Genomic DNA, 26,654 nt, shown 5'->3' with positions numbered 1-26,654 from the left:
GCATATTGATTCATTAATTTCAACTGAACTTACTCCCAGGTGAGTGCAGCCTGGCAGCCCAATCCTGAGGCCAATGACACACAGGGTTCCAGTGGCACTGAAATGGCTACCACTGGATCCTATGGGTGCAGGGCTAGCACCAGGAGTCTCCTTGGGGCATACATTTGCTCCCTTATCCCAGGTAACACTACCACGGTGCCAATGGGTTTCCTTGGATCTATGCCTGCTTTTGAGTGGGTGCAGACCTGAGGAGGCCCATGTTGGGTTGCTCAGGCTGGGAGGGAGGTTAGGATACAGCAGCAGAGTCCTCTCAGCCCACTCCTCCATCCCCTTGCCCCATTCTTCCCACTCTCTGCCTTCTCCCCTGCCCCAAAAAGTCTTACCACCCACCAGTGCTGGAAGAGCACTGGTCATAGGGCCCAGGGCCAGTGGCCCCTTCCCCTGGGTGCAGCGAATGTGCCTTACAGCATGTTTGTAACACCTGGTGCTGGTGCTCAGCTGCGGTGCTAACAAGGGTTAGGACTGGGCCCTAAGAAACATTATAAAGAATTGGGATCAGCACATCATCAGTTATTATGTATTTCCCTCTAGCTTGGACTGAATACTGAATAAAAGTAAATCTGGCCAATGTGACTCATGGCCTAAGTACACCATGATTGCACTATTGTAACATGCTCTACATAGGGTTACCCTTGACAAATGTCTGGATATCTCAGCTAGTCCAGAATGTACTGTATTAGCATGGGTTCTCCTTGAGAAGCTTGGGAGAATGTGGCTCCCATTTTGTTCCACCTGCAGAGATTGCCAGTTCATTTCTGAGCTCAGTTCAAGGGGTTGGTTAAACAGCTGGGACCAAATTACTTGAGGCATTGCCTCCTTTCATACAAATCTGCTCATCACCTCTGCTTGTCACCTAAGGGTCTGCTTCATGTTCCCCCATCAACAAAAGTTCGGTTGAGGGGCAATACTGGACAGAACTCTTTCAGTTGCAACCCCAAGGCTTGGGAATTCCCTGCTCCTGGAGGTTAATTTTGCCCCTTTTTATTAGTTTTTCAATTCCAGTCAAATTTTTTTGGTATTACTGCAGTTATTTTGGATATCCAGCTAATTTAATGTCTTTTTCTCTTGGCTGCTTTAGAACCCAATCCTACGCATGTCTACTCAGAACTGTTATAGTCAATGGTGCTTACTCCCAGGAAAGTGCTTATAGGATTGTAGCCAGACAGCCCAATCCTATCCACACTTTCTTGGAAGTAAGTCCCAGTGACTCTAAGGGGACTTACTTCTGAGTAGACATGCATAGGATTGGGCTGTCAATCTTCTTGTTTTTTTATGTATTAAAGATTGGTTTTGTGGTTTGAGCATTGTATTTTATGTTTGTGAGTGCTGATGAATTCGAGTTCAGCTATTTCACCCTGCCTCTGAAACCTTTTTTTTAGGTGCAGTAACTTTGAGGTTAGCATAAGAACATAAGAACAGCCCCACTGGATCAGGCCATAGGCCCATCTAGTGCAGCACAACAAATTCAGAGATCAATGAGATCTCAGAACATGAACATCTATTAGAGGACAGAAGGCTTTGAGCAGCAGCAACATCTGACATGCACCCACGTGGAACACGCCGGACTTCCAAAGCCTGCAAGGCAACCTCTTCTTCCCTGGACCCTTCCACACCTGCAAGCCCGCCACCTCTCTCGACCACAAGCAAGTGGAGAGCAAGCTTGGAGGGGGGCCCCCGAAGCGGTCTCGTCTGTTGTCGTCCTTCCTCTCGCGTGAGTGTTACATCACGCACTTCGTCAGTCCAGGAAGAAGCTGAGCAGGCAAGATGTGCAGGGGCTGCGTGAAGACGGAGTACCTGTCGCGGGTAAGCGGTCTGCTCGAGTCTACCCAAGTTGGCCAAACGCTCCAGAGCGACCCTAGGCTCGTGCAAAGGGCTTCTCTCTGGTTCCTGGACAACCACCCCTCATGCTTATGGGATGAAGGGGAAAGGCTCCAGATTTCATGGTCCACCCCCACTTGATCTTTATAAAACCTCTCTTCTCCCTGGGCTCTGCTGCTCCACACCTGCAACCCCAGCTTTGTTTCTTGGTGGTAATGTGGTAAATGAGGCTTTCCCAAGTGCGGTATCCAAACCCCCTCCCCCCGCTTAGTATGGATCCCTTTGCTTTCTTTAAATCAGTTTTGATTATAAGATTCTTTCCCTCTCTCTGTAAGTAGAATATTTATTATCATTCTGTAGTATTTCTTGATTAAGCATATTTCGGTCCTGTCATCTTTTCCCACAAAAATGGGACACCCAAGGTGGCTAACAGCAATAATTCAAATACACAGTAACGTGCATAGTCAAAGTGGTCAAAAGAAGAAGAACAATAAAAACAGAAGGGGAGAAGAACCTTATTTCCAGGGATTAAACAAGGAACTAACAGCCCAAGCCTATGCATGTCTACTCAGAAGTAAGTCCCATTAGTGTCAAGGGGGCTTACTCCCAGGAAAGTGTGATAGGATTGGGCTGTAAAACAGCTTAAGAAGGGGAGGGGGAAATGCCTGGTGAAAAAGGGACATCTTTCCCAGGTCTGCTTGTTTTATTCTTTCTTCTGTGCATCAAAGAGACTCAACTAGTTATGTAGGGTAATCAATTTTTAATTTCTGAAATTGCATTGTTTTAATCAAATTAATTACTAATAGAGTGAATTGTGCAATAGGAGTCATTCTGGCCAGTTTTAACATTGTAATTCATTTTGCACATAGAGGGTATTTATTTGTAAATAAGGGGATGAACTGTGTGTGTGTGTGTGTGTGTGTGTGTGTAAAAACTAAAACTCCAAGTACATATAATCCGAATAAATGAGATCCAAACCAATTTAAAGTATTAGAAAAATGTCCAGAACATCCCTGAATTCAGAAAATATATAGAGATTGTTTTTGTGACAGATTGATTTTATGAGATATAACTCTTTCTGTGTACGTAATATCATATTATAATCTACCTTATAGATCTATGATAAGTAAAATGAATATTATTGTCCCCATATAATGAGGAGTGGTGGTGAATGAGGGCTGCGGATGAGGCATCAGCTTTTCTAAGATCACTCAGTGTTCATGGCTGGTCTAAAATTTGATTAGAGGAGTTCTAGCTCACTGATCTCTGCAGAGAGCACTGGTTGTCTAAATAGAACAATATTTTTTTCTCTTTTAAATTGCCAGGGTAACACCTGCTTGGAGAATGGCTCTTACTTACTGAACTTTGTCAGTTGCATTGAATGCAAAAAGAGGGATTTTGTGATGATAACAAACAGAACGGAAGAAGAAGAGGACGGAGAAGAAATTATTACTTATGATCGTAAGGAAGTTAAATTCTTGGACTCATTTCTTAGATATCTGCAGAACTTGGGAGCCTTACTGAAGAAGTCTGTGTAGTGTATCATTGAACATTATTTCAAGAAGCTCTTTTAGCGTTTTAAAAAATCTTATGAAGATTTAAAAATAGATGCTGTTACCTATTGCCACAGATCATAATGTACTTGAGAGCAGCAGTGAACCTACCATAGACTTCTCTGGGGCAAAAGCCCCAGGCACTGGCCACTAGGGCCCCCGCAGAAGCCTCTCTGAGGCTGGGGGTGGGGGTGGGAAACTGTGCTTCTGGTTTTCCAGAAGCACAGTTTAAAGCTTCGGGGAACCTCACAGAGGTTTTCCCAACACAGCTGGAGATTGTGCAAGGCTCCATGAGCCTCAGGTGAATGGGGGGGGTCTTTTTGAGCGAGGGGGCAGTGACAACCCATAGGGGGCGCCATCGTGGACCTTTGCCCCAGGCTTGGGAGGTGCGCTGCTTCTTTAGAGGACCTTTTACAATATATTAAGGTAACAATTCTTAGTTGTAAGTTGCTATTCCCTTTCATAATTGTGATTATGAAAGGCCATTGTGAGATACAGGAAGCTGGGTTAGAAGGACCTATGGCCTGATTCAGTGGGGCTCTTCTTATGTTCTTATGAGAGAAAACATAAGTTCTATTTCTTTCCATGTGGTTCTTGGAGAAATCTGTCTCTACAGACAGTCAGCCTTTCTCTAGTTTCTAAGAACAGTTTCTTTCTGCAATGTACTCAACATTGTCAAGATGCTTGAAAGCTTCATATATCCAGTGAAATTGCTTAGAACTGTAATACACACTACCAAAAGCTACCTGGCAATGCTACTGAATGAAGCAGTATTTTTCTTGTGATAACTGGCTGTTGTCACTGTATAGAAAAATTGGTTCTTTTAGAGTTATGCATTTCTCTCAGACCAAAGTATTCCAGAGTAAAAGATGTTAAACTGTAGTTTTGGAAAAAAATTCTTGTGAATTTGTGGTGATGGTGGTAAAAGGTTTACAGCCCAGGCTTAAGCTATGCTGGCACAGCAGGGCCACATGTCCTCCGCTGCATTCAATACAGCTTAGTAGCAGGCTGGAGATCTCCTCCAGGTAAGGGAATTTTTTTCCCTTACCCCGAGTAATACCTCAGCCTGCCCTGTGGGGCTACTTAAATTGAGCAGCCCAGTGTAACACAGGCTGGCCTGGGAGGGAGCAAGGATATGGCAGAGGCCTGCTCTACCAATCCTGCCCCCTCACAGGCCTGTTCCACCCTCCCCCACTCAGTGCAAACTACCTCTGCCAGCAGCCAGGCCTATGAGTGCAGTGTTAGCAGGGCAGCACAGGCATGACTGGACCCTAAAATTTTGCTATTTTCCAAACTGATTATCTGTCTAAATATCTTGGCTTTCATTTCAGATGTATGTAAAAACTGTCACCATTTGATAGCAAGACACGAGTATACTTTCAGTGTAGTGGATGATTACCAGGTAAGAACTCTTGTAACATTTGCTAGTCTCCTGTAACTTAAAATATTTTTTATGAAAATCCAATTGCTATAGCAGGAAGTCTCTTTTTGAAAGCTTCTAAAGACCACGTGTAAACAGTCTGACTTCCTGAGAATGTGTTCCATCTACTAAACTACTTGCAGGTCATTGTTCAGAGTACAGTGTACGTATGTTTTTTTTAAAAAGGATCTAATTTTTAATGAACCAGAGCTCCATGAGATCCATATCAAACAAGAGGATTTCATTTTTCATCAGAGAGTTACTAGAGAACCAGTATTCCCTATTAGAATATATTAGGGCACACACCAGGCCTTAAATCCCTTCTTAATTACAAACACTCAACATGATCTTGGACAAGTCAATTCCTCAGTTTTGTTTCTTCCAGTTTTAGGGCTTATTGGAAAGTACTTTGCACTTTAAAGCAGGATAGAAGGTATTAATTGATGACAATGATGCAATGTTAGAATTGAAATTTTGCTTGTGAAGCCAGTTTGGTGCCCATGCATTGAATGGTAAAGACAGCTTTAGGCTCTTCAGAGTTGATGTAAACTGAGGCTGTATTGGTTCTAAAATTATTAATAGATAAACTGAAGACAAAGTTTTTTGCATTCTGATCCGAAATGGAAGCAGCTTGGAATTAAGTTGTATTGATTTACATCTTGCTTTTAGGTATGCTCATGCTTGCCAAATTCTGGTACTTGTTCAATAATTTTAGTTGCTTCTTGTGAACAATAGGGGGAGGTAGAGCGCTTCCATGATGGCAGGAGAAGTTCCTACTTCATGGACATACATTTTTAAGCATTTGTGAATGGATGATGGTTAAAACATCATGTGGCTGCTGGTATCTTTAAACCATGAAAGTTGATGTTTCCTGTAATAGCTCTTTGTGCATTAGAACTAAGCTAAAGCAAACCTCTGAAGGTCATAGCCACATACCTTGATCGAACTCAGTTTTAAAAGCTCGTGTTAGATTGCATAGGAGGTGACTTTCTCTGGGCATTGCTGGTGAACTGGCCAACAAGGTTTTGCCATTGCCCTTTTCTTTACCATTATGGAATTGTGTAGGATATTGATTTTTGTTTCTGAGACCCTGATCCAACTTCCCCCATATCTTGTTTTGGCAACCTTGTCTCGAAAGACTATGGTATCGCGCTCTGAATGGTGGTTCTGGAACAGCGTCGAGTGTGGCTGAAAAGGCCAATTCGGGAGTGACAATCCCTTCCACACCAGGAGCAAGTGCAGTCTGTCCCTGGTCTGTCTCCCTGGCTATGGGTCTTCCTTCTTTGCCTCTTAGCCTCAGACTGTTGGCCAAGTGTCTCTTCAAACTGGGAAAGGCCATGCTGCACAGCCTGCCTCCAAGCGGCTCAGAGGCCAGGGTTTCCCACTTGTTGAGGTCCGCTCCTAAGGCCTTCAGATCCCTCTTGCAGAAGTCCTTGTATCGCAGCTGTGGTCTACCTGTAGGGCACTTTCTTTGCACGAGTTCTCCATAGAGGAGATCCTTTGGGATCCGGCCATCATCCATTCTCACAACATGACCGAGCCAACGCAGGCGTCTCTGTTTCAACAGTGCATACATGCTAGGGATTCCAGCACGTTCCAGGACTGTGTTGTTAGGAACTTTGTCCTGCCAGGTGATGCCGAGAATGCATTGGAGGCAGCGCATGGGCTGCGCAAAGAATTTTAGCAAAATATCATACCTACAATGTGCTGTCACTTGCCTATACTTATTATGCTACTCAAATTTGGCTGGTTGAGAGTAGAGAAACCAGCACAAATCATTTCAAAGTCTGTTTCTGTGAGAGCCATACTATTTCACATACTCAAACTGGTGGTGAGTTAGGAAAAATGAGAGTCACTCAAAGCATTATCTCTCTGCATTAGTGACAAAGTGGAAACCTCAGATTGTGTTTCAGTAATCTGTGGAAACCAGGAAACCAGATACCTATTGGGTCTGTTAATTTTGCAGAAATTACTTTTCCCAGGGACGAGGATGTGAAGCAAAACAATGTGAAGCAAAATTTGTTGTTTTCATTGTCAGTATTTACAAATACCTACTGAATATGTCTCTAAGCAGTTGGTAATACTGGGTACACGCACACATACAATAAATCTAGATTTTAAACTTTGCTTCTTACCAAGGCGAAGGTTTGGAATTGATTGGATGCAGGGCTTGACATGTGTCTGGCTTTATAAAAAAAATTCCTCCACAAATTAACCATCTGATTGTTGGGAAACAGTAGCAACTGAGACCATAGTGTTTTTGTGTGCGAGAGAGTTTTTTTGCATCTTCAAATTCTGTGAAACACATTTTTAAAAAATGATTGCAGTTTAATGTTTTTTGAAGTTCCACTTTTTGTTCAATGCCAAAAAAATAGCTAATAATAGTAATACAAATAAAATAGGTAAACAAAAACAATGGGGTGAGTTTGCATAAGCAGTCTGAAATTTTCCTGGAGGTGGCATGAGGCATTATAGATTAAGAATCTCTGTCCTAGAAGATTGTCATTCTCATGAGATTCAATACTGTACAAATAAAGCCTTGGAGGGTTACCGCTGTCCTTGAGAAACCTGAAAGCCCAAATGCACAGTAGGCATGAGTGTAACATTTTATTAAAAGTTTTCTCCTGTCATAAATGTTGATTTTTGTCATGCTCAGCAAACTACAACAACTGAAAGAGTGGGGGGGCATGGGTATAACAGAGCCTGCTTGTCTGGGTAGAGCCATTCCTTCAGATTTGGCCGTTTCAATCCATTTACCATTAAGGATAATCCATTAAGAATGATCATTCTTCAGAACCAGAGGTTCTCAAATTGCAGCACTCTCATCCTAAACCCATTTACTAGATATTAGCTTTACTCATTTCAGCAACAATTACTTCTAGGTATGCATGTTTGGAAACACTTCTTCAGTTGGAGAAGAATGTTATTGCCTCCTTCAGAGAAATGTGAAAAATTATTCATGCATGCTCATTTGATACCTCATTTCCTCAAAATATCGTGATTTGCAGCTGAACATGTAGCTTGTCTCCATTGAGAAGCATTGTGTTTTGAGGTTTGCAGTGTTTTATCTGTGTTACCTGTTTCACATGATGCTGTCAAGTGACAACTGTATGAATATTTGTGGCTCACCTTTAGAAAAAGCAAAGCCTCACTACTTATTTTGCTCCTGGGGAAGGTGTATCAAAGAAAGTTGGGTTTAAGATCCTGGCATTCTATGGAGTATTTTTAAGTGCGCAGAACGGATGCCTGTGGAAACAAAAAGTTCATGAATTGTAAGGAACTGACTGTGTTGCTGTTAAGTGTTTTCAAAGCTCCAGGCATATATTTACTTACTCTGCACAAACGGGGAAGCGCTAGCAGTTAATGGAGCTGTGGGTTGGTTTTCTGCTGGCATTCTCCACACTCGAATCCACCATGAAAGTTCCTCTAACAACTGCTTACACCATCTTATGGAAGCATCAAGGAGAACTGCGGGCTCCAGCCTTGCTCCATAGCTGTACGCAACTCACACACCCAGTGGCCATCCTGGCCCCGATATTGCCCAAGGCCATGACTGCAATCTGCACTCACCCCCACGGGCTGTTCTACCACCTGCACCTCCCTTCTGGAGGCACAGGGAGGCTGTGCGCAGCCTCCCTGACAAGCAGAAGGCCTTATAAAGCCCTCGAAGGCCAAAAAATCCCCTTGCTCCCCTTTGTCCTCCCTTGCCCTCCCTCATAGCACACACCACCTCTCCAGCTACTCAGAGTCCCCTGACACAACTGGCAATGGTGTCATTACTGGACGCCACAGGGACTATGGTTGCTGGTGAGGGCTGGGTGAGCCAGGTGGCTGGAGAGGGATGGGAATTGAGAAGGCAGGTGGAAGTGAAAGGGAGTGATCAAATGATGGCTGAAAGGGTAGTCAGAGGGGCTGGACAGAAGGGAGAGACATGAGGGGGGTGAGGCACACTGCATTGAGGAGCAGGAAAGGGGAACAGGCATAGGAGCAGAAGTGGAGGAAGCTGGGAGAAGGCGGCGGGTAGAGGCAGACCTACCTGAAAGCAAGAAGAGGGGACTTCCTGGGCCACCTTCCAGAGGTGTCCACCACCTGTGAGCTGGGTTCCCTGGTAGACTGCAACCCTGGCAAAGGGGCAGCCCCCATCTGGTCCACCCTGGTTTTGCGTCCTTCACTGGGCACATCCTTTTCTGCTGGGAAACCCGCCCACCTTAGTGAGAAGCTCTCGGTGAGCACTTTCCTATCCCCCCCCTCAGAATGCTAGAGGATTAAGAACTGGACAATGTAAAGGTCAATATTGGGTTGCAATAAACCCCATATTTGCACAAGAATCCCCATATCAATCCCTTGGGAATGGGCAGGGTTCATCACTAGCACCTCTGTGAGGCATGTGAGAAGTCCAGTTTCTGCTATGTCTACTATTAGCTTGAGTGAAATACAGCCATATCAAGATCATGTGTTCTCTGTAATTAACAGCAAAATACCATAATTATGTGCTGAAAAGACTGAATTCAGCAATTCATTTTGTTTTTGTCCACATTTTTTAAAGATTATATTTGCAACTATAAGGACTAGAAATGTGTATATTTTAAAAATGACAAGGCTCACAGGAAACTGAATTTTGCACCTGTCCCTCCACTTTCATTCTGAGATATCAGAATATGAACCCTGAGTCTCATAATGACTTGTGCTGATGAGATGTGGGGTAACCATTCCTTCCTTCTTTTGTAAGATAGTTGTGCTTTCTGCCAAACTCTAGGTCTAGAAACTTTGACAGCAGCCTTTGATTAGCTAGAGACTTTCCAATGTAGATTTTAACCAGGATGTAACAGAATTCGCCTGCCATATGCCTGGTGCTGTGAGTATATTAATTACCTGTATAATATAAAGTTAATTTGTCTTTGGTGCAAATAAAGCAAGTGACCTAATTTCCTCAGTGTAAATATGTTTTGTCTCTTATTCCAGGAATATACCATGCTGTGCATGCTCTGTGGTCGAGCAGAAGATTCCATTAGTGTCTTGCCTGATGATCCTCATCTGATGACCCCATTATTCTGAAGCCTTTTTAGTGCAACACAATGCTCTTGCGTTGGCTTGTATTCAGTACAGCAAAATGCATTTTGAAATGGACATATTTTTCTAAAAAATAACCTTTCTAGTCCATGCTAAGAACCATGTGATGTTATTCACTTGCAAGATTTGTAGACTAAAAGTTGCTTACTTATCTTTCCATCCAAGACAGCAGCATATTGCTCCTTCAGTCTGGAGTAACCATCTGCCTGTACAGTATCTCTGTGTCCTAATAATTAGGCCCTATTGTCTGATAACATTGTCAGAGAGAGAAACAAAAGGGAGCACCCATGTTGCTTTGACATTCACAAATGACGACAGTAGCTGAAAACTAATGAAGTTTAATCCTTGACAGGAAGGAAAAATATGTGAGTGTGAACTGCCTAGATTCTTTTCCTTTTCAACCTCAGGCAAAGTCCTGATCAACATGTATATTTAATAAATGTAAAAAATTGGAGCAGGCATAGTCATAACTTGATTGCACAGTTAAAATCCTAGCCAGAGCTATTTGCTCAGCAGCTTTCTACAGTTCAGTCATAGTACCAGCTTGTGGTCCTGACTGGTTCTGTCTGACTGTGGTTAGGATGTTTGGGGAAGCATCTGATGGTGACACCAAGTGAAATGCGAAGTTGTGCCTTTCAAGAATGAAGTCACTTGTCCCCTGCACCATTCTAAAATTTATGCCAGATACCAAAGCATAAATGATTAAGTGCCAAAACACAAACTTCATATCTTGCAGCCAAAAGGGAGGGGAGCAATAACTGGCTCTAGCTTGTTCTCAGATTCCAGAATTTAGCCTAGAAAATATCTCATTTCATGGCAGTGCAGAATTTGGGGACAGGGAGTTGTAGTGATTGATTCCACACTGGTTTCTGCTCTTACTTCATTCATTCTGAAGGCCAGTTCCAAACTGCTGTGGTAAAATGAGAGCTGAATTTAAATTTCCTTGCTTAGGAATCACAATAATGCCGTTGCATGTTTGCTCTGCATACCCAGAAATAGTTTTTTTTTTAATTACGTACTCAAAACAATATTGTCATCAACCCACTGTCAGAACAGCCACTGTTTACTGTGAATATGGTATGTGGTTGTCTTAAACTTGCATATTGATTTTAATTTACAGAATGTCTGATAAAATGGAAGCTGTAATAGGGCTTGATATTTTTTCAGGTTTAAAACAGACTTGTGTGGAGCTGACCTTCTGCCTCTCAACCCAGCAGAGAGACTTGTCTCTTTCCTGTTGCACTCAGTCACTTCAGTGAAAGCAATTTGGTATGGCAAAAAATCAAAAATGTGGTAGAGGAGGATGTCTCCTGCTTTTTCATGCCAGCCCTCCTGAATTAGTTGGCACTAAAGTAAATGTGGCATGCAGGCCTTGGTGCACTGAAGTATGTGAAGAAGGCTGCAGAAGTCTTCTTTCTTTCTACCACATTCTTTCAGCAGTGGTAGAGGTCACTGAAAGCAACACACCTGCAAAGAGTCAAGGCTCATTATGTTGGCTCTTTCATACCCTGTTCATGGTATGTGCTTTGTGTTCATTGTGTCACAATGTGCTTTTTCTCCTTATTCTAATTTTGCAGCTTTCAGTTGCAATAACACAAGAGTGACTACTCTCCCAAGATTATATATTAGACAATAGTTGCTGTGTGAAAGGATCAAAACCTCCATTTCAGCCCTTTAGCATTAAGAATGTTTTTAATGGGTGTCATGTGGTATCCAAGTGCTGACCAAGTTTCCAAAAGCTGGCCTTGCTCATGACAGCATACTGTACTAATATAGATGCCTATCTTCAGGAGGAACTTGGTATAAAAAAAGCTATATCCTGTTCCAGGACACTGATACTTCATGCAGTTGTTCCTTCTGCTCTGTGGAGTTAAATCTAAGCTTCTGTAATGTGCCTCTGCCTTAGGTGTTACTTCTGGGGCTGGGTCAGTTCCTCTTGGCTCTGGGATGTGAATTTGGATGGCTCTCTAAACTGGGAGTGTGTTTAGAGACTAAGGCTGCTAGGCTGCAAGCACAGGACAGCTGCAGTGAAGCAAGATATATCTTTGCCAAGCTGCTATGAATCCATGAAGAAGGTCCTGCAATTGTTAAGATTATTGTATCCTTAAGAAGAAAAAAAAGGCATCAGCTTGGTTGGTTGGCTTGGTTGTGCCTTTTTCATACAGCAATAATAACTCTTTGTTCTGGCCTTACAGTTCCTCTGGGAGACTGGGGAATGATTCAGCACCATTTCAAATGTTTTACCTTTGTGGCCAGTCCTCACTTGCTGGTTGGACAGAACAGCAGGGAATGCTGCAGTCTGCCCCTGTAAGATGGAGAGAGGATGATAAACAGAACTGCAGGCATTTCATCTGCTTGCAGAATTTCATGTAACCGGTGCAGCTTTTCTGCAGTAGATGCCAGGTCCTTGGCCTTCCAATCCAAATCATGGCAGTTTTGTTTATCTACTCTAGAATAAAACCTGTTGTAAACAGTCCTTGTTGATACAAGGAAATCATTTTCTCATTTTGGAGATAATCTTTACGTGAAATTCAGGGCTTTTGAATGTTTCCTGTTTCCATGTGTGTAAAAATGTGAGGATACAATACAGGTGGTTCCCAAGAGTTTATGATGTGAAAAGGCAAAGAGTAGAGGGGAAAATACAATACAAGGGCAAGGTCTTAATGTGTTCAACTGGCAGAACAAAAGCAGAACCCAGGAAGAATTCGGCATAATTCCACTGTTTCCTCAGGCTTTATCTATGTTGCTATGTTGGCAACCTTCACTCTCGAAAGACTATGGTATGAGGTTAGGAAAGATGTGATCAATTTTAAAATGAAATCAAAATCAAAATCTTCTTTGAGAGCTTATGAAACCTAGGTAGCAAAGAACATGAACTTCAGAATCGCAACTGGCTTTTTCTTTTCCTGAACTGGGGTGAGTTTTTGTCACTCGCAGTGAGTACTTTTGGCTTTTTTTGGCCCAGAAGAAAACTGTGTTGGCTTGTATGCTAATAGTACTTGTTAGTACTGTGTAAAGATGAACATTTTATCCCTTACACAGTTAGGCAGTATAAGGTTCATCTCACTTCAATTATGCAATGATGTATTCTCACCATTAGAACAGTTAGGCCTGGTTGCAGTTGCAATGTATATCACAATTATAGCCATTCCTACTCAGCTGTAAGTCCTATTAATGGGACTTACTCCCAGGTAAGTGTATATAAGATTGCAACCTTCATTTTCATTTTGATCTATACTCACCCAGGAAAAATCTTTATTTATGTATTGCCTGAAAACAAATCTGTTGGGCTAACAGTGACATTTTAAATTTCTTGACTATAACTATGAACTTTATTGCTAAATGACTGATTCAGCAGAATTGCAGTATAATTAGATGCAATTTAGCATATCCTAGGGATTTGGCCCTGATGTTCGATCTGCCTGTGAACCTTCCAAAATACTAAACCACATCAAGAATTTCCCTTTCTCTTAAAGTAAGCTGTCATCTTATGCAAGTTGGTTTTAGATAGCTTCACACCTGTTATGGACTGTTTAAATGCCAATTGCTTTCAGGGTTCAGAATGCATTATGCAGTTATAGTGGAAGCCTGCTCTTAAATCATTGAGCTTATCACCTGTTGATTAACTTGGGCTTTTTCCAAAAATTAAATTACACAATTCCTAAAAAAAAACACAAAAATGTTTTGATAGAGGTACTTTAAAAAATAAAAGATTGTAATGGTTACAAAGGGACATGCATAAGATATGAAAATGACCTGTTATTTGAATCTTTTGGGAAAATACCAATAAGGCTACATTTTCCATAATTCAAGCTAGAATTCTTTTAATCACCTTATTCTGGAATACAACTTCTTTAATCAATTTATTCTAGAATATAGCTGGGCTGGGGCACCTACCTTATGAGGAAAGGCTACAGCGTTTGCAGCTCTTCAGTCTGGAAAAGGAGCGTCTGAGGGTGGACATGATTGAGACATACAAAATTATACAGGGGATGGATCAAGTGGATAGAGAGAAGCTCTTTTCCCTCTCACGTAACACCAGAACACTAAAATTTAGTGTTGGGAGAGTTAGGACAGACAAAAAAAAATTTCTTTACCCAGCGTATAATTGGTCTGTGGAACTCTTGCCACAGGAAGTAGTGATGGCATCTTGCCTAGATGCCTTTAAGAGGGGATTGGACAAATTTCTGGGGAAAAAGTTCATCACGGGTTACAAGTCATGGTAGGTATGTGCAAGCTCCTGGTTTTAGAGGTAGGCTACCTCAGATGCAGGGGAGGGCACCAGGACTCAGGTTGTGTCTTGTCTTGTGTGCTCCCTGAAGCATTTGGTGGGCTACTGTGAGATACAGGAAGCTGGACTAGATGGGCCTTTGGCCTGATCCAGTAGGGCTCTTATGTTCTGCAGTCTGGAAGCTCCCCAAACCTGCCATATTCTGAATTGCATAGCAGATGTGACTTGTAGCAAAGTGTGTTTTGTTGTTGTACAGTGCTGGAAATTAGTTCTGTTGTGTAATTTTGAAAATTGGATGAAGACCTTTTAGGCTTATCCATTAAGAAAACTACCAATACAGTATATTACATAAGGATACATAAAAGAAATTCAATCTAATTTGGCTTTGTTTTCTAAATTGTTATCTAATTGAATGTTAACTTTTTTTTTTTTGGTATTTTAATTTTATCCACCCATAAATTCCACCTCCCTTTCCATCTAATTTGTTAAAACTATCATTTTCTAAACTGATAGTGGATCGTTGGGGAGAAGTATCTTGAATCAGAGGACACCAAAGCTTGTTTTCTTGACTAACTATAGTGTTGAGATATTTTGTTAAGCCATTAAATTCAACAAAATGAATTTACTGTTAATTAAATATTAATTAATTGATATTAATTAAATTAATTTAATTTAATATTCAACAAAATATGAATAAAAAGACTGGGAATCCCATTGGGATCCTGCCCTTGGTATGTTGACTCTTAAAGGCCTAGACGAGGACTGTTTATTCAAACTTTTCACTACAGCTGTTCCATAAGGAAAGGAAAGTTCATACACTGCCTGCCATCATTCAGCTTGAGTTACATGCAAATGGCACTTTCAGACTTACTGCAGTGTGGCTATCAAAGACATAACTCTGTTGGGAATGTTAAGCATTTGGAACTTGTTTAACAAACAGCGTGTGAGACATTCAGTACCTGAGATTTTTGAAGTGGTGCAGATCTGAGAAGCCCCATTGGGGCTGCTGCGGCTGACCCTGGGTAAGGGAAAGCGATTCCCCTTGCCCAGGGCTGAACCACTTTTGGCCCTAACCATGCCTTGGATGCTGGGCAGGCCCACCAGTCTGCCTGCTCCAGGGCAAGTGAGGATTGGGCTGCCCAATTCTTTTGTGCGCCTGGTTCTGATGCCACTCGTGCTAGAACTTGTTTTAAAAGTCTAAGGAATCTGATGACTCTCTTGCTTTCAAAAATTCATGCCACATTAAGATAGCCCTTCAGGTGCTGTGAATCTCTGTTCTTTTTGTTCCTACACGCTAGCATAGCTTTTTTTTCTGGACAGTTTTATTGGATCAGCTTCAGAAAGGTCCAATAGAAGCTGGTACTCCTATTCAAAAGAAGATGGTTCAAGGCTGCCCTTACTTTTGATATTTGAAACAAGTAAAATGGAAAAACTTTTTTTTTAAATGGATTCAATATCAAGAGTGTTGGTGTGCTCTTAGGGTTTACTGTGGGATATAATCCATTTTTTTTGCCTTATTGGACATGGTTAGATTAACTACTTTTAGAAGAACTAGGAGTTTGGTAGATAACTTTTCACTCCTGAAAAGAAACAGAGTCTTGTAGCACCTTAAGATTCTGTGTCATTTTGCTGTAACAAACTAACACAGCTGCCCCTCTGGCTATTAAAACAGATTTTTAGTTACTCACTTGCCTTGCCCAGGCATCCAACTATTATTTCCCTCCTGTTCATGTTGGGATCTTCCACATTTGGAAGTTGAATTTAAAGCCAGACCTGCTCCCATATTATTCTGCCAAGGCGCTGTGCTCATCTGCTGATACTTTCTTCTGGCTGCTGCAAAATGGAGGGTGGTGTTTATAGGGGAAGAGCTTTTTCAGCCATGCTGCCCTGCACCTGTTTGAACTCCACCTCTAAGAAGGTTCACTCTGAAGCAGAGGTCTCCAAACTGGAAACCACGGTGCCTTGGCACAGGAATGCAGAACAGTAAGCGCTGCTAACGGGTGGGGAGGGCTTTTTCCAAACCCTGTATCCAACCTGCATGCTGGAGTTTGGAGAGCCCTGCTCTGGAGCTTCACTGCTTTCTTGCAGGCACCACGCCTGCTCTTTCCCATTTTCCCAGGTTTCTTCATATTTTTCCCCCAAAGCTTTTTGCTCTGAAATGGTTTTAGCTATGAAATCATTTGCTCAGAATGATTTTAGTGCTTCTGATTCTGGATTGCTGTTTTGCTGCTATTCCTTATTTGATTGTATGCTTGTGTTTTTATTCTGTAGACTACCTGGGTATCTTTTTGATGTGAGCTGATATATAAATCCATTAAACAACATAAATAATAAAAGTATATGTCTACTTTGGAATGAATCATGTATCCTGTATTTCAAAGCTTTCCAGATAAAAACCCTGCTGATTCTGCTGTAACAAAAGGCAGGGTAATGTGGCCTTCATCAGCCACATTCTAGATTCTAATTCTAGGAGATGTTTGACCTGGAATCAAGTCACCATTCGGCCTGTGTTTGAGAGCCAGACCCATTTCATTCTGTGAAGAATCATCCCATCATACATGGACCTGTCAGAGTGGTGGCTCCTTAGAGAGTATTTGGAAAGTGGGCAACATCAACATTTACAGCCACACCCTATTCAAGATGTTAGACTATATGTTATAATCTCTGGGATTAATGTTGAAACAATTAAGTTAGGCATGAGTGGTAGCGAGTGGGAAGGTGTTGATCTCTTACTGGTATTTTGTGCTTGTTGATAAAAATGTTTTATCTGGTGAGATACACTGACAAATTGCGCTCTGTCAGAAGGGAGCATTTTGTTTCTCATCTATTGTGTTCCTATTACTACAGCAAGGTAAGCTCATTTTTAAGGCATGCAGCATGGGGCTGCCCTTTAAAATCTTGAAGCTTTGATTTTTACTAGTGCCTTGAAAACACATGTACCAGGCTCAACTAGACCTGATATAAAATACATCATCATTGGGTTGTTGTTGTTTCCCCCCCCCCCCCTTTTAAAGTAGCAGTTGTAGTGATGTAGAGTCTGACTGGGACTGGCCTGGGAGAATACTTTCTTTAATCCTTTAATTCTGTGGTGTTTTACTGTTGATTTCCTCCTGGCCATTTGCTGCCATGGCAAGTGTCTTCAGGGCTGAGGTTCTAGTTGCAACTTGCCAGTCTTAAATGGTTTGCACCTTGCCTCAGGGATCACATATTCCCTCCCAATTATTCCATTTTATGTTAAGGTCCTGCAGAAAGGAGTTTTCTCAGTTGCCTCATTACCATGGAATTCCTTTCTCCCCGTAGTTTCAATGAAAACCAATCCTGCACTTTTTCCAAAACTGTATGACTATCTTGTCTAGCTTGGGAGTTAGTTGACATGAGGTAATTGTGATTTCAGCCAGCATTTTTATTTTCATGTGATATGTTAACCAAGTGTGGTCACACTGTTACCAGGCTGAAGACTTTGGGGGACGAGAGGGATGTATATATTAAGATTGGAAATGGCCCTCCATAGTTTCTCCCACCCTGGTTTGCACTGCTTTGTACAATACCACAATGTGTGAGCAGTGGGGTGATGTGGGTGGTTATGATTTCCAGCACCAGAAATTGGAAAGGACTGAGATGTGAAGCTTTTTCAGAACAAGAAGCTGAAGGAAATATTCTCAGCATGGACTCTACTAGCTGTGACAAGGCAACAGAAAGAAAAGGGACTCTTCAACTCGTTTATTTGATTTGTGAAGCAAAAAGTGCCCAGCAAGCAAGGGCCAGAATATCAACACCTTTACTCTTTCAGGCCTCCTCCCTTTAGGTTTAGGAGAGTGCCGTCACTCTGTAAAAGTCTGATAATGCCCCTGACAGGAGCTGGGATGAAGCATCTCAAAACGCTTATCTGCGAAAAGGGGAAGAGAAGGAAACTGGAGCAGGGGTATTTCTTGGACTGATTCTACAGCTGGGCAGTAGGAGGCATTCATTACACAGGCCTACAAAATTGAGGGTCAGAAAAGTTTTTCCCATACTTTATGGTTGTTTGATATGAATTTGGGGTGCCAATTAAAAAAATGGCATCCGTTTTGCCCTATCACATCTAGTTTTGGAGATATAGTATAGCCTCATTAGTGAATGGTTCGAGCAGCTTCCTCATGAGGAAGCCATGGTGTAGGCTTCCTCATGAGGAAGCTGCTTGAACCATTCACTAAAGAGGCTATGCCATGTCTCCAAAACTAGACGTGATAGGGCAAAACAGATACCATTTTTGGAATCAGCACCCCAAAAATACCCAGGAATTGGTGTAACATTTAAGGAAGCAAAATGTGTGTTGGCCTGTGTTATCACAGAACAGTGATTTTCTGCTCAGTTTTCTGAGCTGCCTTATTACATAAAAGCTACTGGAATAATCTCAGAAATGTGGGTGGCCCCCCTCCCCAAGACTCTTATTTGGCAAGCTTCAGGAGGCGCTGGATATCAGGCTCAGTGTTGATGGTAAGGAATCTGGGGCTGTAGCGCTTGAAAGGCTCTCCTTCAGGTCCCACCAGGAACTTCTCAAAGTTCCAAGAGATGTCATTGCGGTACACAGGGCTCCATATGATGAACTTGGGCTCCATCATGAGGCAGGAGGGGTTGTCATCTGGGTAGGGAAGTTTGTCTTTCAGGTAGGCGAAGACAGAGTGAGTATTTTTGCCATTCACCTCACATTTCTGGCAAAGAGTAAAGTTGGGTTCAAATCCAGCTCCAGGCCGCACGTATTTCAAGCTGTTGAGAATCTCTTCATTTGTGCAGTTATTCTGTCAAAGAGACACACAAACCTTGGTGAGAAATGGATGAGCCCTGTCAGAATATCATTCGTAATCCATTAATAGCATCTGAGTAGCAAGCTTACTTTTTTTATTCCTCAAAATGACAGACCTCACCTATGCAAAAAGCATTTTTCCTATGGGCAGTGGTATCACTAGGGCTTGTGTCACCCAGAATGGTAACATATGGTGTCTCCCCCATTAACTTTCTTTACAGTATTTATTTTAGTATATAACACTGCAGGCAGCAGGCAGAGATAGGCTCTCCCCCCATGACCAATCTGCTGCTTGAGTTGGCCTCATGGATGAGCCAGCCCTGTGTGGAAGGTAGCATGATTTTTGGACATGGTGCCTTCATTTGAGGTGAAGAAAACCTTTCCAGGGATAATCTGGCTGAAGCTATGTGGAGGATTCCACCTTGGGTGAAAGGATTGGTGATGACTATGGGCTTTTCTAAGCTCTGGAGTTTTAACTGGGGCTTCTGTAGTAGTTTGAAGCAGGAAACTATTGCTATAAATAATTTCTGTGTCTGCAAACATCCTTCCAGAAGACTTGTATTATAATACACAATAAGCTCCTGGACTGACGATGCATCAGTGCCTCTTTACTGGTTGTGAAGGAGGCAATGTGATATGTGTTTAGTATACTGGTATGGAGGACATGCAATAGTGCCAGAAAAGCAAATTTTATCATAACACGTGGGGGGGGGGATTTGCATTTGAGAGCACCTGACATGATGGGCAACAGTGATCTTCACGGGCATGGAGGATAAGCTCAGCATCAGCTGCAAGTTATCTAGGCCCACTGTAATCAAACTCTTTACAGCACAGATGATAGAAACTTCCTCTGGAGCCCTGGCAGATGTGATTATTCTGCTCAAAGTGATTATTCTGCTTAATTCTAACAGCGGTGGCAGCACAGCCGGGTAAAGCAGTACCAAAATGGTGACCGCTGTATCCAGCAGCCTGCCAGGACTGCCAGAGGGCTTCTTGGGGAAAGGGACTTTTGACACCTTCTCCTGAGTAAGGCGCAGGGGTAGCATTGAGTCTCCTCCAGTCCACACTGATCATTTTGCTAGCACAGACAGGAGGAGCTCCATATTGAGCTTTTCACCCTGACAAAGAGCATAGGATCCAACAAAGCAGGGATGCTCTGGTCCCATCCCTCCTCCCTCCCCCTGCACTGGAATGCCTCTCCTCCTCTAGAAACCATGCTGGTGTTACTTGCTCTCCTGGTGCTGTAAACATGCTTTACAGCAAATTTATGGCACCCAGCGCTAGTGCTGGGAGGGTATAGGATTGGGCCCTTAGGTTGCAAACCTATGTGCAATTTCCTGGGAAAAAGTCCCATTGGACACAATGGAACTTGGGCTAAGGCTGTGCTGTGATCCTACAACCGTTTACTTGAACACATTGGGAATTACTTCTGAAAAAAATAAGTATAGGATTGTGTTGTAAGAGGGACAACATTCCCAATCAGTTCTTGCCCCATTACATTGTGGAGCAACCTTGTGTGGAAAGGAAATTGTTGCTCCCTCTGCTGCTGCCCATTATAGTATTAATTACTAGTATATAGTACTTTCTTTTTTATTTTGTCGTCCTTGCAAAGAGCTCAGGGCAGCATAGATGGTATCTTCTTTTTATTCTCCACAATAATCATGTGAGCAGATTAAGGTAAGAGTGAGTGACTAACCCAGAGTCCCTCCAGTGAGCTTCTTGGTTGGATGGGTGGTGATTCAGAAACTGGGTCTCCCAAATCCAAGCATCCCTTCTGAATGCTACATCTTACTTGCATCAAACGTCTAAGCCCTGTTCTTAATGGGTTAAGCAACTGGAGTTTACCTAAGCATGTCCAAATCCTGCTGGTCTAAGGAAAGTATTCTAATCTAAATGTTAAATGAAATGCAGCATCCTTTCATTAGCCACCAAGAGGATAAGAAAAGGCCTCCAGGGTCAGGGAGTCCAGCATTAACATAAGAACAACATGAGATCCTGCTGGATCAGGCCAAAAGCCCATCTAGTCCAGCCTCCTGAATCTCACAGTGGCCCACCAGATGCCTCAGGGAGCACACAATAAAACAGGAGACCTGCATTCTGGTGCCTTCTCTCACATCTGGCATTCTGCTTCCCACAGTGGCCCACTAAGCTCCCTCTCGGGAAACTCCCAAGAAAAAGGCATACTTCTCTCCAGCCATTACTCCCTGCAACTATATTCAAAGGTTTACTGCTGCTGAACCTGGAGGTGGTGCATAGCCATTGACGAATCTGTCATCCACATATGTGTTTAATCCATCCAAGTGGATTATGATTTTATATATGTGTAAAGGGGCGTTGGTCTTAATTTTGTGTATTTTGTTTTGTTGTCTGTGATTAGCTGGCCGGATGATCGTAAATAAAGTATCTATCATCCAAGTGGCCATCACCACATCTTGTGGCAGTGAGTTATGCCCTGTGCACAATTGCAGCTCCAAAGGGGCTTCTGTGCCTTTAAAAGTTTTATGACAAAGCAAGCTTTAACAAATACAGCTTTGCAATCAGAATGTTGTAGAGATCAAAGAGCCAGTTCCTGGTGCATTTCTTAGTACTTTACAGTAAGTGTGGCATCATCCTTCAAATCCAGAATTTGACAACTACTGTAGGGGGCCTTTGGTTAGTCTACTTTTCTAAAAGCACGGTGTTGTGTGCAGACATGTTACATCGCACTTCAGCTCTGTAAATCAGCTCTCTCACAAGCACACACTCTTGTGCGCGCCAGAACAAATGACTATTTAGCAATTGCATGGTTTCTCTATTTGAATTTATTTCTATGGCACTTCGGTGCTCTTTTGTAAGAATCCTGCAGAGCTGAGCAATTATTTGCAAGTTACATTCTGGCAGTCACAAGGAACGTCAAACTAGATATTATTTTAAGGTGGGATTGGGGCTAGCATGTTATCTATTCAGTAAATGGTTGCCAGATATTGTGGATCAAGACCATAGTGTAGGAAGCGAGGAGTCTAACTTTCTGCCTTCACCAAAGTACCAATCCAGATCAGAGTCTCTGCCATGACTGCTATTTGTCCTGAGAAGAAAAGCCCCCATTGGTACCACAGCTATCTCCTAGATGTGAGGGATAAGGGCAGAACACACCTTCTATAGAATACTCATGCAGTCTGATCCTCGTATACATGTCTACTCAGAAGCAAGTCCCACTAAGTTCAATGCGTCTACAATTCCCAGCTCTCAAATCATTTGTAAGAATGCACTGGATTGCAGCCTTACTTTCTAGAAACATAGGGATGGAAGAAAGAACATGTGGAAGAGGATTATCTTGCCGTTGCAGGGAAGGGGATGAAATGGAGCAGGGCCAAGAGCAGGGCTTTTCAAACTGGGGTGTCGCGATGCCCCAGCCTGTGAGCCCTAACCTCTGCCCCATTAAGGGGCGGGGCAGCCTGGAGGCAGGGAGAAGGCAGCCCTACTGCAGGTCGCGCTGGGCTTCCTGCAGCCTGGTAAGTGCACCCAAGCCCCTGCAGCCCCCCTGGGTGGTGCAATCCTGGGGATTGTGCTGCTGCCTTCCCCTGCTGCCTCCCCCCTGCCCATGCAAGTATTTAGTGGCTCTCAAATGCTCCCAGAGAGTTTGAGAACCACTGGCCAAAAGGGTTGATGGAAGAGGAAATGAATAATGACACTTACCTGATAGCCAAACTGGTTGCAAGGGAAACCCAGCACAATCAGCCGTCGAGGATATTTGCTCTGTAGCTGGTTCATCTGGGTGTAGTCCCTCACCGTTGTACCTCAGAGGGAGGCCACATTCTCTATCAGGACCACTCTCCCCCTGAAATTGTTGAAATCCACTTTCTCCCCTTGGAGGTCAGTGGCACTGAGGTCATAAAAGGATTTGGCTATGGGAGTCATCATGGCTGTAAGGACCAAGAACAGCACCAGCACCACAGCAGTGAGCACCTTGCAGATACAGTTACTGGCTTAAAATGCTTCCTTGTGTGCTCACATGATTGGCTGGACCCAAAGGCCTGTTCTCCTGGTGTGATCTGCAGAAAGCGGAGCCATTGCCTGTTACTGATCTAGCTCTTTACTGATTTGGAACAAAGCAGCAGGTCAGGCCAGTGTATGTTCCATTGCAAGCTGCTAGCTCAGGAAGGATATCCAAGTCACTGCGATAGTCAGGCCAGTGTTCAATAATTCATGTTGCTTAAGACAAAGGCACTTATGCTAGGAGTAAATCAGGAGGGCAAGAATTGAAAAGACAATGGCTTGTTAATATTGTGGCAGTCTGGAGAGTCCATAATAGAGTCACAGCTGGGCACAACTACAGACACATCATTGGTTATTCCAGGGCTGGCTCAAGACCTGACACCCAAATGCTGCCCACTTTGTCCAGTAATGTGCCTGGTTCTCCAATATTCTAGCTCATTGGTCTCCTCTCCTCTACATTTCCTCTTTCTCTCTGTCCCCCTCTTCATTTTCCAATCCAGGCAGTGGCAGGAGGAGGAGGAGCAGTGGAGGCAAGTAGGCAGACAGAAATGGGCATCACCAAGCAATCTGCAGCTGAGGGGACAACTTCATTTGTCCTCATGAATGGGCCAGCTTGGGGTTATTCCATTCTAGGAGATCCCAGTGCAAGTTGTGGATACAGAAGAAATTAGAACCAAGATGCTCGCAGTTGTTTTAGTATTGGCATGTGATAAGATATAGACCCTGTTTACAATTCCAGGTCTACATGGGAGACAATATTGTTCCCCCAGTTCTAGCAGAGACTACATCAGCCATAAACTGGAGAGGATTCAGGGGAAATAACACTGAGGAGGATTTTGAATGTATGGCAAGATGAGAAAATGTAGACAAGGAAAAAATAACAGGCTATGTCTGGTTTTACATCGCTAATAATATAGGTGTGGTCAGTATCTATGCCAGGTGTTGTGCTTGTAAGTCAGTCCTTCCTTAGTCCAGGCTAGCTATGGGTCTGATCCTCTGCCTGAAACGTAGTAAATGTGCTGTCCCACCCCCAAATTCTGCTACTCCCTGTCAAGCATGTGTGTACAAGAGCTTGTACCAGCACCCCTAATACCAGATATATAACCACACAAGAAAAATAGTGCATCAGCCCATTAGTGGTGGTGAAAGTTTGGTTGGATAACCCTCTGCCTGGACCAGGAGGAGGAGGCGGGGTAGCGGTATGGTTTGATCTCTCCTCCACCTGGCAAGAAGGAGGAGGTAGTGGCATGGCCAGATTCCTCACCTCCGGCCAGGAGAGGCAAGGTGGCAGCTGGATAATGGTGAGAACCCTATCAGTAACAACTTTCTCCAGCTCCAATGCCATAATCTTTGTCAATAGTATTGGATGCTCTCTACCCCACTGTTCATTCTTATCTACTGCTTCTGTGTTCTTCTCTCTGCTGCCCTGTTTTGAAAAAGAGCAGTTTTCTTACTGTCTCCAAAGCTATTGATGCTACAGAAATAGAAGGCAAGTAGGAGCCACTTGGGCAATAGAGAAGACAGAATTAGCTGCACATGAAAAATTTGCTTGAAGACAAATAGATGGGCATTGTAGCAGTTTCACAAAAAAAATTCTAAGCTCCTTGGAATTCTTCCCAGAGGCCTCTTGGCCAATTTTTTTCTTGGGAAAATCAATCAACTGATGGCCAGTGCTAACCTTTTTGGAATATGAATTGTATTGTGAAGGAAACAACAAAATACTCAAGATATACATAAACATAATGGAGGCTACCTGGTTAAGGTTGAGTGAAAAAGGAGATGGTGCTCTGCAACCCTTATTTGCGGGGGACAACTTGGTGGTCACAGCAGAAGCTGCTGCTTAGGAGGATACAGTCAGCTGCAGAGTGGGGTTGGCAGAGACAGTTGCTGCTGCAAGGCACAGAGTGGAGGTGGAATGATATATGGGTGTAACACAGGATGCCTAATGGATTGGAAGCCAGCCAGGTAGTGGGGCTGAGAGCAACCTTGGAGTCAGGTGTAAGTGCCTCTCCCTAAAGCTACATATACTGCTGTACTGGTAAGGTAGTCCATTTGATACAGCCTGTTAAAGGTGTCTCTGAAAGGGAATTGGTAGATCATGTTTGTCAGCCTCCCTGCAGCTGATGATGCAGTTAATCACCATTCATTCACTAGTCAGACACTAATGATGATGAAGAACCTGCATTTCACAGATAACATGAACACTAGTGCAGAAAATGGCAGATGCTTTGTGAACTTTTATGGCAAAAGAAGCCATTGAGAGACATCAAATCAGTCTCCCATAAGAGAGTAGACCAATAGCCAGACTAGCATCTATGTGAATTAACCAATCAATCCAGCTGAGTGCTAGTTACCTTCAAATTAATACTGACAATTACCACTCAGAGCAAGGGGATTTCACATGATAATTTTATCAAAATGTACTAATATTTGTTTTTTAAGAACATGCTGATTATCCATTCTGTAGCACACAGAATATATATATATTTCATATATCGTGTGTGTGTGTGTGTTATATATATAACAGCACACAGCTGTTAATATATATATATTTCATATATCGTATAGTTCCTATACCATTGTGCAATAAGTTACTTAAAGACAAAAGGCTGCTTTCATGAAACTAGTTTGATGCCTTTCAGTTCCCTGTTATGAAAGGAAAGTGCGATCCCAATTCTATTCCACATGCAATTCATAGTTCTGTTTCCTCAGCTTTGCAGCGGTTCAGAATAACTGTGAATCTTCCCCATAATCCCAGCTATTATGAGAACCACTATGTTCTTAAAAGAAAATAAAAAGTGACCTCCCACTGCCACAGTGCACATCCCTCTCTTACCCAGCTAGATAATGAAAGTCTCTAATGAGAACTCTACTTCTCCTGGCACAAGAAGGAGCATCTTGAATTATTAACAGCTAGATCAGATTGCCAGTGAGCTCAAGCAGAGAAAGCTGGGCTCATTTAACCAGAGTACAGCAATCAGAGATAATTTTCCAAGGAAGAAAGAAAATGGAATGGAGGACTTAGCTTAATGCAAGTGGCTCTGGTGCCTGACCAAAGCCTATTTTCTCTCTTCCCCACACAGTCTCTACCTGATAAACCATCAAGTTTTTCTCTTTTGTCTGACTCCAAGCAATTGCATCATCAGTTCCCTGTTGTTTTCAGTATGAAGTCTCTCCCTCTGTACCACAGACCACACAACTCCCTACCTGTAGTGTGCTCAAGGAATCACAAGATAGCCCAAGGTTTCGTTATTCTATCCCCTAGGGCCAGCTCAGAATTTCACTATGTATGCCCAAGTTATTGTAGGGACAGTCCAACTTCAATCCACTAAGAGAAGGCATTGGAGGCACCTCCAGATGGCAACTTGTCACTCTCATTTCAAAATGTGTGCTTGACTATCAGCATGTGGTATAATCTTAAAAGGCAGACCTGTTTTCTGTAGTAGCACAGCATGACTCTTGCTACATGATCTACACATGTGCACAATGTGAGGAATAGGCCTGTACTTTGAGTGAAGCCAATCCCTATTTAAAGTCACCATATCTTTAATAGGCTGGACAGTGATGTGTTCTGGTCACTATTCTGCCATGCATATGAAAGATGACAACAGATCTACTTCCCTGGTCAGGACAGCTTACTGTGGCCTAGCAGAAAAGTATAGAGGGCTTAACAGCACACATCTGGAATGCAGCATCTGCCCTCACGACATTTCAGTAAATTGATGCAGGCATAACGGATATCTT

General features: G+C 42.9%; 2 protein-coding genes across 2 annotated transcripts; one reads left to right on the top strand and one right to left on the bottom strand.

Annotated features, from left to right (window-relative positions):
* Window positions 1-1,748: 1,748 nt before the first annotated feature.
* On the top strand, window positions 1,749-16,511 carry CHURC1 (churchill domain containing 1). The gene is made up of 4 exons (XM_066611525.1): window positions 1,749-1,863; window positions 3,204-3,339; window positions 4,763-4,833; window positions 9,814-16,511. The coding sequence occupies exons 1-4, from the start codon at window positions 1,825-1,827 to the stop codon at window positions 9,904-9,906; spliced, it is 339 nt and encodes a 112-aa protein (XP_066467622.1). The 5' UTR covers window positions 1,749-1,824; the 3' UTR covers window positions 9,907-16,511.
* A 2,054-nt stretch (window positions 16,512-18,565) lies between these two features.
* On the bottom strand, window positions 18,566-22,847 carry GPX2 (glutathione peroxidase 2). The gene is made up of 2 exons (XM_066634716.1): window positions 22,611-22,847; window positions 18,566-18,930 (listed from the first exon to the last, which is right to left on the bottom strand). Exons 1-2 carry the CDS (start codon window positions 22,833-22,835, stop codon window positions 18,580-18,582), a joined length of 576 nt encoding a protein of 191 aa, XP_066490813.1. The 5' UTR covers window positions 22,836-22,847; the 3' UTR covers window positions 18,566-18,579.
* Window positions 22,848-26,654: the final 3,807 nt, after the last annotated feature.

This window comes from Tiliqua scincoides, chromosome 1 (assembly GCF_035046505.1).
Source record: "Tiliqua scincoides isolate rTilSci1 chromosome 1, rTilSci1.hap2, whole genome shotgun sequence".
Classification (NCBI taxonomy): Eukaryota; Metazoa; Chordata; class Lepidosauria; order Squamata; family Scincidae; genus Tiliqua; species Tiliqua scincoides.
This window is presented reverse-complemented; position numbering and strand designations above follow the sequence as displayed.